At 37.7% G+C, this 11,508-nt stretch overlaps 1 protein-coding gene across 1 annotated transcript in view; it reads right to left on the reverse strand.

Annotated features, from left to right (window-relative positions):
* The window catches only part of LOC116688038 (guanine nucleotide-binding protein G(i) subunit alpha-2), a 43,798-nt gene that overhangs the window by 1,945 nt on the left and 30,345 nt on the right, over positions 1-11,508 (reverse strand). The window contains exons 3-8 of the mRNA XM_032513809.1: positions 10,122-10,263; positions 6,934-7,094; positions 4,640-4,768; positions 1,751-1,880; positions 936-1,089; positions 579-771 (exon numbers count right to left, since the gene is read on the reverse strand). Coding sequence (XP_032369700.1) covers positions 581-771; positions 936-1,089; positions 1,751-1,880; positions 4,640-4,768; positions 6,934-7,094; positions 10,122-10,263 — 907 coding nt within the window. The 3' untranslated portion in view covers positions 579-580. The remainder of the gene's footprint in view (positions 1-578; positions 772-935; positions 1,090-1,750; positions 1,881-4,639; positions 4,769-6,933; positions 7,095-10,121; positions 10,264-11,508) is intronic.

The following is an 11,508-nucleotide window of genomic DNA, read 5'->3' on the forward strand; positions in this document are numbered from 1 at the left end:
TTGCAAATCTCTGGTGGTATCTACCTAGCCATGCAGATGTTTTGGTTCAACTTGCTGAGGTAAAGTAGTATGTTATTCTTGGAGTTGAATGAAATATCTGTGGTGCTTACAGTAATGACATCAAAACTCAACAGCCTTTAGAGCAACATAGTCTTGTTACTCTGGATAATCTACAGAGCTCATTGTAATCGGTTAAATTAATTTTATTTATAAAGCACACATTAAAAAAAAATTGTCTTAATATGTATTTATGTAACACATGACATGCTTTACTTTGGCCCTATTTAGCGCTATCTAAGACTCTATGAGAATGTTCATTAGTGTAACACATGCACATTACGGCTTGAAATACCCAAATTGGGGCCATATTTGTTTCTAAACATAACTTAATTCATACAGAAAGGTGGATCTTGAGACTTTTTTGTAAGAAAATTACATACACAACTGTAAAATTGTTCCAAATTCATTTCCTGTTGATCGACTAAGTGATCAATTGACAAACTGTCTCACCTCAAGTCCACCTATATTACCTAAAGCTGTTTGATAACATTTCATATTTCATATTTTCGCTATCCTACCTTTAGAAAAGACCACAGTCTTTCAGGTTGTTCTTAATAATGACATCAGTGACGGCGTCAAAGACAAACTGCACGTTCTTAGTGTCAGTGGCACAGGTGAAGTGAGTGTAGATCTCTTTTGTGTCCCTTTTCTTGTTCAGGTCCTCAAACTTAGTCTGAATATAACTGGCAGCTTCATCAAACTTGTTGGCTCCTGCAAAGTGACAGTTTGGAAAAGATGAGGAAGTGATTTGTTGTTAATATGACAGAATACATTTTCTTATGTTGCAATTTGTTTTTAAACTGGCACTGTGCCGACTGCAGCAACAGCAACCTGTCTGTGGTTGCAATGAAGCTGTGCGACTATTAAAGCAGTACCTGTGTATTCTGGGTAGCAGATGGTAAGAGGGCTGCGAGTAATCTTCTCCTCAAAGAGATCCTTCTTGTTCAGGAAGAGGATGATGGAGGTCTCAGTGAACCACTTGTTGTTGCAGATGGAGTCAAACAGCTTCATGCTCTCATGCATTCGATTCTAAAGAGAAGCAAAGTTGGTCACAGCTTACAGTCTCCACTGAAGCACAACACATCAGAGCTGCCACCAGGGGACAATGTTGTTCAATATTTGAAATGTGTGGAATAACCAGTGCAGACAAGGTTCTTTAGAGCAGGGGTTGTGAACATTTTTTAAGCTAAGGACACCTTAGCTAAAAGACAGACAGAGCAGGGACCCCTTACTACATATAATAATAATATAATATGTTGGATAAATTCGAGGATTTTTTAACAATAATTAGGAGGCCCCCTGCATTGACTATGAGGACTCCCTAGGGGTCCCAGACCCCCTGTTGTGGAAGATCCCTGCTTTAGAGCATCTTTTGGTCAAGTCTCTTCTGGGTACTTGCTTTAAATTCACAAGGAGTTCTAGAAACTGGGGTCAAAAGGTTCAAGTCACCTGAACTACATAATTACACTCCATTGGTTTAACTACAATGGTTCATTGAAGTCCATTGATCCAATGTTACCACCTGGAGCTCATTATTTTTAAGATATATACAGTATATATAAGGAGAAATGGGTGATTTTAATCTCCTCGTAATGCCTTACAATCTAAAATAGCAGATTTATCAAGCTAGTAAAATAATATTACCCATGCAGCCAATGACCCACATGCCAGAAGGGGAATTTTTCCTTACCATCTCCTCATCCTCAGCCAGCACCAGGTCATAAGCACTCAGTGCAACACAAAAAATAATTGCTGTGACTCCTTCAAAACAGTGGATCCACTTCTTTCTCTCTGAGCGTTGGCCTCCCACATCAAACATTCTGCAAAGGGAGGTCACAATGAAAGACAGTAAGGTAAAGCTGATAGAGAATTTGGTACTGAAGAGGACAGTCAGGGAGGACGATGGCAAAGAAGGAAGGAAATAGAAAGTTAGGATGACATTCCATCCCTGGATGTACATTAAGTTTTCATGAGGCTGCTTTGAGAACAAAAGAAGTGTGGAGGTGGAGAGATGTCTGTCAGATAAAAGACTGCAGGCGTCAATGTGGGGCTACGAGAGGCACACAGGCCCCTATATTCAAAGCAAAGCACTGGCTAATTAGAAAACTGAGCACTGTGATTGAAGAATGTTAGAAATGTGAGCAAAACCCAACAGACAGCTTAAGCAATGACAGCCCACCGTATCCAGGACAGCTACTATATTTAATGATACAAAGAGCAAATATGAGGTGTTTATGTTAGCAGATGCCTTAGTAAATCTAAATCTAAAATTAAGCCATTGTTAACGAAATGACACTTCTCTGTATCTATAAGTATTTCCTTTCCGTACTTGTTATGGCAAACAGGACAGAATTATGAAAACGTGACTTTCTTCTTATTGATTGTCTCCATGTATTATTCAGGCCAAATATTGAGGCTGTGACAGAAGGTAAATATCAGCGTTTTGATGGCTGCCTTTTTATCATCCAGATCTGTTTAGCTGCTTTACAAAACAACTTTCCATTTTTACATGGCATGTTTTGTATATTCACCAACACTATACTCATTACATAACTTTGTTGAATACTGAATTCTGGTCAATTACAGCATTCTATGCAATGGACGCAGTTCTGATCATAGACTCTGGAGAATAATGTTTAACCTTCATTTTGTCTTTGGGTAAAATTTGACTTGTTTTTAAAGTATCTACAGTATATCAGAACATTTAGGTTTCTTTCAACTAAATTGCCCAAAAGTAACACGGATGGTTCTATGAAATGCTATTCACAAGTCAACTTGAGGATCAGTTCACTAATTTTCTTGAACTTTGGGTATTTTATTTTATTTTTATCATAGAATTATTCTGAGTTAACTTTGACAGTCTCTGATTATCCATCAGCATCCTCTGACCTTAAATATCAGTCAAAATAATTCATACTTTTGTATAATTATGCTTTTTTAACTACAAAGCAAAAACATTAAAAAAAATGCTACAAAAACATTCATGTAAAATGTTTTACTGACGAGCGGCAAAATGAGTGACAAAAGTGTCAAAAAACCATGTACATTTGCAATTTTAACCCAGAAGGACAACACAAGGGTAAAATCCATATTTTGTGTCAAATTATTGATTTCTTTAGTAAGTAGCCGTGTAATAAGCGGGAGTTTCATTTGCAATAATGACTCACTTGCTATTATCCCTTATTTGTATCTGCTTCAGTATTGGTTTGGTTAAAACACTTACTGTATCTCCTGCACATCCTCTATCAAGAGATATATCTATACATCCATTACTATCCCACACATGAGTGCTCAGGGTGGGTCATATCACATTTTATGTAAGACCTACAGCACTGTACCCTGGAGAATACATTTAAATGTTAGAACTACATAATGCTTATTGAGTGAGGGTATGGTGGTAAGGATCTAATTCATGTACTCAGCTCTCATGTGCATGTGTGATAATTAAGCTTTTAATTGCTGGTATAATTTGGCTTCTATAGCTGAGATGTGCATTTTAAGCCAGGAGGGTCAGTCTTTGATGCTCTTAATGTTGAGACCAAAATAAAGTCTACTAATTTGTTTAAAGCAGGTGTGGAGGAGGCTGGAGTGATGTCACTGCTTAAACTGGTGTAAACTAGAATTACAACCTTTTGTAAGTGTAGACTGGTTGGTGGAGGCAGTTGTATGCCTCCACCAACCAGTCAAGTTGCACTACAATGCTGTCTCTTCAGACTCATATAACATACGTACTGAAGACTTTGAAGCAATTTAATAAACGGTATTACAGTAAGTGTATTCTTTGGCAAAACATGGATGATTCACACGCACCTTCAACCCGGCAGCACAGAAGATCTAAACAATCACCATAGTTTCAAAAGTATACGACCAAATAGTAAATATGGTCACAGTCTCCCCTTCTGTTTCTGAGTTATGGCATTGAATCATAGACAGAAAAGTGTTTTTGCAGAACATTATGATGCCACATTAGGTTTTACCACATGAAATCTCATCACTTCATAATTCTATCCTATTAGGCATTTGTTTAAAATGTTTATTTTAATTAGTGTAGGAATTATTTAGTTATGGCCAAACGTTCAGGTCACAGTAACCTTGACCTGTGACCTCCAAAATGTAATCAGTTCATTCTTGAGTTCAAGTGAACATTTGTGCTGAATTTAAAGAAATTCCCTCCAGGGAGTGCAGAGATATTGCGTTCATGAGAATGGGATGGACAGACAGACAACCAGAAAACATAAAGTCTCTGGCCACTGCTGTTGCCGGCACGGAGGCATAAAAGAAAACGTACAATGACATACCGGCATTTACTTTAATATCCAAGCTAGGTTTCCGCCTTGCTGCTTTCTCAAAATAGAAAAGAACATTTATATTTTATTCAGTATCGGCCACGTTTCATGTGCTCGTATGTGGCTAGTAAAAAAATCTGACAACTGGCAGTCTTTTATGTATCACAAAGTAACACTCCAGCATCAGAGATGAGTGAACACTTGGGGGTCATATTACCGTTAGATTACTTGCTTGTTTTGATAAAAGGTGGAGACAGGGTGAGAGTGTAGATGGCAGTGCTATATGGCCTTACTTGAAGTGCAGCTCCTTGAAGGTGAAGTGAGTCTCCACAATGCCAGTGGTCTTGACCCGAGTCCGCAGCACATCTTGCTGGGTGGGAATGTAATCTGCTTTAGCTATCCTTTCTAGGTCATTCAGGTAACTAAAGAGAGAGAGAGAGAGAGAGAGAGAGAGAGAGAGAGAGAGAGAGATTTCAACACGCAAAAGGAGGCTGCGCATGCACACGCACACATGTAGACACACACAAATGGTTTGAGGCAACTGGAGCACACTGCTACACCCACAAGACATGAACTATTTGTTGCAACATTTCTAATGCACCGTTCGTCATAAGGCAGTATATTTAAACTATTAGTGCCCTGCCCATTGTAAGTTGCTACTGCTAGAGCTCGTAGCTTTTCATTCGTAAAGCTCACTGACCAACAGACCGGTTATGGCATTTCGGTGTGGGAGGAAATGTTTGTGCTGATGTTCCCCAATGCTCCTGTGGCCATTTGTTATCTCCATTTGTTACATCAGACCATCCACTTCTAACCGGAAGCTAGATTTCTTTCTGTCCTGTTGATGTCCTGTCCAGCGTAAGAGCCATGGCCTCTGTTCCAAAATGTTGTGGTTGTTGTTACTCTACCCACCGGCGCTGCTGGCTAAATTTTATAAATTGACCTTACTGCAGACAGATATGGTACGTTGGCTGGCTCTGTGGATGTAAACATGACTGGTGTCTTGCAGGCAGTCCATTCACGTTATTATTTCCCTGTGGCCTCGGTCAGTGCAGCTGCACTCATTGCCAACCTGTCATATTCATGTATGCACTGCTGGTTATCGGCTGCCTCTCAATTCTACTTTCTTATGAAATTATTTATTCATTTTAGTTAACAATATATTACGTCTTCTGTGATAGATAGATAGATAGATAGATAGATAGAGATAGATAGATAGATAGATAGATAGATAGATAGATATAGGTAACACCTACAAGGCTGTATATCTCAAGCAGGTTTTCGGGGGGGTAAACGTTTTATTGTAATATCTGCTGTGCTTTGCTTGGTGTGCTTGTGGGGATTGAGATGAGGTAACAGTGTGGATGACACCTACTATTTATACAATAAATCCCTGTGGGAAACAGCTGACTGAAATGTCTGTGAGACCACTGAGGGATTACCCCTAGACCCAGAGTACTATGTACTAGCCTTAGTGGGAGGATTGTAATGGCAACATGCATATTATTTACAGATTTTTTGTAAAATTTGATGCATGAAAAAAACTTAATTTTTATTAAATAAGAAATTCCGAGGTGATCAACATAGCTTCTAATTAATATCAAAATCAATATATATACAGTATATATATATATATATATATATATATATACTTGTGATATGTAGTATGCAAAATGCAACACAGAGAGCAAACGATTCACACAAAGAAAAAGGGAAGTAGGTTGTCTCCACTCAGTCTACCAAGTTGGCTGCATTTCTTTCAATTGTCCTCTCTTTTACTTTTCTCATCAGAGCAGCCATTAAAAAAAAATGTCAATACAGTATATATATTTTACATTTACAAAATTAATCAACTTCTTCAAAAAAAAACTAAAGGTGTGACTAAAGGGGTGATATTATCACAACTATCAATTCTCAGTTTACTTGGAGGCTAATGGATGCCAACTACATTTTTTTCATCCCTCAAGACAAACTATTCTTTTCTCTGCTTATTAGGTTACAATTTGTAATAATCAAACCCAGAGATGTAGCAATACTCAGTACATGGAAGTTATTGGACTTTCTTTCCAGTCTTGATAGCTCCCTAGAGAAGTTAAAGACAGGCTTTTTCTGCAGCGCATATGAGAGAGGCTGAAAGGACTTTACCATTGGATCCATTACAACACCAAGACAACAACCTCCCTAATGGCAGGAATGTAAAATACACCTTTATATCAACATAAAATGAAAAAAATATAAGAAAAAAAAGAAAATAAACTTTCTCACTGTCACTTTCTTCAGCTGTTTTATAATCTTGCAGTGCAGTGTTTCAGTTGCAAAACTATTTTTTAATATACATATCAAACCAGTATGCAGGATGAAAAAAGAGCATATTTAGGTAGCCACATTTACGTGTATAGTAGTGAAACAGAGTTAGTGTATGCAGGAGCAAATTGCTTGATGATTGATGTACAACTAGATGAGGATATGTTGCGTCAACGTTGATTATGACAGCCTGAATGTAGAAAGGAAGATATTGCTTTAAATATTGTATTTTATTTCCTAAGCGGCGTCCCAGTTTAAAATGTATACACAAATTCACACTCACTATGCTGCAGAATCGTTGAGTTGGTACTCTCGCGATCGTGCAAAGCAACTCTGTATGCCTCTGTCACTCCACAAACGCCTCATCACATTGGACAGATCATCAGGAAAGATGCCCTGTTCTTCAGCAGCTGCAGACAGGGCGAAGAGCTGCTGGGCATCGTCCTGCAGTGGGCGATAAGGGCGCAGGACAGGATAGCTGCAATGAGAGCATCACTTGCAAAACACATTAAAACTGTTACATCATCTTAATCAGCTGTATAGATTTGTGTATGGATTGAAACAATCATAATGCATCATTAAAGAATGGGTCGACGTTTTTATAAGTCTATCTTAATAGAACAATACATGCCAATATGTACATTGAAGGGGAATTTTGGATAAAATTGACTTTGAAAATTTGTCTGACACAAGACATATAATAGCTTTGGTACTAATTTGAAATTCATTTTTGTAGTGAACAATGACTTTCCTATATTGAAATTTCTATAAAAATTGATATTTTTTGCAGCCATTATAGACAGGAGAAACAGCTACAGTGACCAGTAACTATTCTACTTCCACCAGGCAGACTTAAAAAAAATGTAAAACATCAGGTGAACTAAAAGAAAATCCTTAAACTATGGAAACATAAAACAGTAAACATAGAATAAGGGAATAGTAATCTACATTAGAGCAAAGCTGTTCCACAGAGTGAAGAATGACAAAGCAAATACAACCCCTCAAGAATGGTCAACAACCGTGAAAATTCTCCTCAGCTATTTTTCTTTTGATAAATTATACTAAAAAAAGGAGGGCAGTGTCGCCAAATTAGTGCCAAAGGTTATGATAGTGGCAATAAAATGTGATGTGGATATCACTGACACCAATGCTGATGCCAGCCTATATTGGCCGAGCACACGTAAGAGAAGTTGGTATGACTTAAGGTAACAGCATGCAGGGCTGCCCTAACAGGGTGGTTGGATTTCCTGCTGTTTGCCCTCATGCTTGTTTCCTTCAATACTCCATCTTCCTCTTGGCATGAAATCAGCTATTTTCTCCAAGCCTTATTCACAATTAGTGATATGACAAAATACAAAGAGCACTAATTAATCACTGGTCAGTATCTGGCTGTGGGATCTGTTGATTCTGAATATGCATGTAGTCTTCATTAAAATAAAGGAATGACTTTGAAGTGACAATGAAGACTACATTTCACAATTTCTACTGTGTGGGTGTATTTGTCACATTTGAGGAGAAATTCATCTGTCTCAACCTGCTTCCCTGTCAGGCAGCGAATACATCTATGCTCCTTTGTGAGTAGCCATGTTTTTGTATTTTTAATGGATTTTCTTCAGCCAATTGACTTTTACCTCGTTTGTGGTGAACATCAATCACCACTTACTATTCTTTATCATGACGAAAATAAATAATAGTTCAGTTTACTGAATTTACTGCATATCAACATTTAAACTGACTAATACATAGCCATTTGACAGATCTGTCAGAGGAAAAGAGAAAAGTCCATCCATCGGCCTCTAATGACCACAGCAGAATCCTCAATCCTTTTATTATATCATCAGTTACAGCACACATAACCTTGCATCACAGCAAAACAACTCTGACACACACACTCCTTCAGCCGTTGTTAGACCTCACAGACAGCTTGTTCACAGGCTGATAAGTGTTCACAGGGTGCAGTAGACTGGATCTCTGCCTGAAGCTGAGACTCGTTAATGTTGATGATGGTGGTGTGTGCCTCCATGTCTCTGTGTGTACAGGGTGTCTGTCTGTATGCATGCGTTTCTGTATAAGGGTTCATTGAATGTGCTGATGAGGTTCTGTTAATTTGTTAATTATTATTTCTGTCATTTTGTTGATTAATGAAATTGTTTGGATTAACTGATTAACCCTAATATCTATAAAATGTCACAAATAATCACAAATGACATTCAATGTTCAACACAAAGTTAATATAAATGTATAATTATATAAATATACAGTGAAGATATATCTATTCTATGAAGAAGTAAAAGAAAAGCTGAAAACCCTCACACCAGAGAAAATGAAACCAGTCAGTTTAAACTGATGCAAATTGACAAGTCGCTGAGCCCTGACCCCATTAGTTACTGTTGCCTTTCAAGCGTTCCATTCTCATAGGGTAACACAGTTTGCAATACTAAATAAATAATGGCTGATTTAACTCTCAATATTCATAGTTATTTGTAGTAAAATCCAAAATTTGGCCGGATTTGCCTAGTTACTGTAGAGTTGCTAAGCTACGATTGGACAATTGCTGTTCAGAGGATGACAAGGTAATGTTAGTTCAGACAAAAAAGAGAGACAAACATGCAAAGTAGACAGAAAATGATAAATTAGTTATTTAAAAACAAAATTCTTCTTTTTACAGGTTGTAGCCTTCAAAACAAGGAAATAAGTGTCATTGCTGAGGCTGCAGAAAGCACCTGGCAAACCAAATGTGCGGTTAAAATGTGTCTTGCCAGCACTTTTGAATAAATCCAATCACGAAAAACAGCTCTCAGTGCTGCTGCAGCGGCTGGCATTAACCACACTTGCAGCCACTTCTTTCTCTAACTATTACTTTAAGAAGTCAAGAAGCATTACACTGTGTTCTAGTTTCTAGTTAGGGCAATTCTATAGCTGAAAAAGGGCTGCTGTGATGAATGCTAAAAATCACTTTCCAACATTTGACGTTGCACAGTTTACCGGTGTTGAACAGGAATTGCCAAGAGGAGGCGTGATTTATGAAGCAGACTTGTTCTCCCAGAGGCATCGCAGCCTTGAAATAATCTTTGTTCACCAGGTTGTACTGGAATTTGGATAAGTGAAGGAGTAAAATCTTTGTTTTAGAGATAAAGGACAGTGTACACAGCAGTTTGTCTCCAATTATTACTTTGAGACAGAAAAAAATGTAAGGGACAAAGTATGTTGTAGAAACAAAGACAAACTCTTGTGATTTTGGCTCTTTGCAAGCATAAGTCTTAGGGACTGCACCAGATATACAACTGCAAGATGCTGTTGATAAACCAGGCTTTGTTTTGTTGTGGCCTGAGGAGATCCTGATCTGTCAACAGTTAGTGGAAAATTAATTCTTCATTCTCAAACAATGATGTTGTTTTTAGGCTGGTCAGCCTTCTGCTCTCACAAAAAATACAAAGTGTTTTTAAGCATGTGTGTGCTTGTGTGTCTTACCACTCTGCCAGGGTTGCTGTAGTCTATATTGAGACTGGCCATGGCTTTAACAATGGCCATAATAGACTGGATGGTATTACTATAAACCACTGCTCGGTACTGCTTGCACTCGTCTTCTGAGTAGCCATCTTCATGGATGATCCTAAGAATTAAAACATATGCAACATTTATTAAAGTGCACATTAAAGTATAGGTTTGCAGATTTGTCAAGTCTTTCCTGTGTGATTTGAAACAATGATTTGAAACTGCAGTGTTGGGTTACAATCCTCTGTGAGTTCATCACTAAGATCATTCACATATGTAGTCACTTGGTCCTTTGTTAAAATAAAATCATTGATTATAGCAGCTTTACAATGGAAATTATGGTGGAACTGGCAAGCCGTGACTAGTGGGTAGCCATTTTTTCCATTTTCAAATTAGGGTTTTTACAGCCCTAATAACTGATTATTAACTGATTATCAGTAGGTATATTTCAGCATCAAAACATCAATTATTAAGTTGAACATGAAAAATACATTCTGTTATAAATTAAGTAATACATGAACAGCAGTTTTTTTCTGTCTGCATACAATTGCTACTTTGTCGACCAAGAAGCATATACTGTACACTCTGCATTACAATTACCATGTCAGAATGCTGTGTATGATGATCCAGTGAAACTGCCTCAACTCTGCAACATCCAGTTGATGCAGTATCCTGAGTTTACCTCTTGCAATATTCCTACTCAGAACCTGAGAGCGAGGGAACTAAGTGTATGTGCATCCTATCATCAGATGCAATCATCCAGATGTCATCAGACTGCAGAAGGAAGTGCAGAGAGAGCATACTGAGATGACCCCCCATTAATTCTGAGGTCAACCTGCCTACTGCTATTAACAGTGTGTTGATGCAAACGATAACGAACAGTAGCAATTTAGTAAACAAAACATGGCCTAGTATTTAAGCTGCTTTATGAAAACTGTTTTCCTAACTTCCTCGCCTTTAATGTCATGTTTACACAGAGTGCACTAAAACAAATACCTTTGTGGAGTTTTCTCCAACTGAGAAGTGCCGTTACTGCTTTACTCAAAGCCTTCTATTGAGACAAATATTTACAAGGAAGAGAGATTTCTCAAATAAAACCAAAAAATATCAATAAAAGAGTTATTAACAAAATATCTATATGTGTTATGGTAATGTGCAACTGTTCAAAAAATTTGTGCTGTGAGAAAAGTTTGTTTTCAGCCCGATTAAGGGTTCTGTCAGATCACCTAATCAGCGAGATAAAATAAGTTGATATCTGTAGCTTTTGCTTTGGCCAAAAAGTAAAATCGTTTTGCAAATGGAGAGACAGCAATGCTCCACATATTCAAGACTTGACTGATGCACTGTTGAAAATAGCTAAACT

This window comes from Etheostoma spectabile, chromosome 4, assembly GCF_008692095.1.
Source record: "Etheostoma spectabile isolate EspeVRDwgs_2016 chromosome 4, UIUC_Espe_1.0, whole genome shotgun sequence".
NCBI lineage: Eukaryota > Metazoa > Chordata > Actinopteri > Perciformes > Percidae > Etheostoma > Etheostoma spectabile.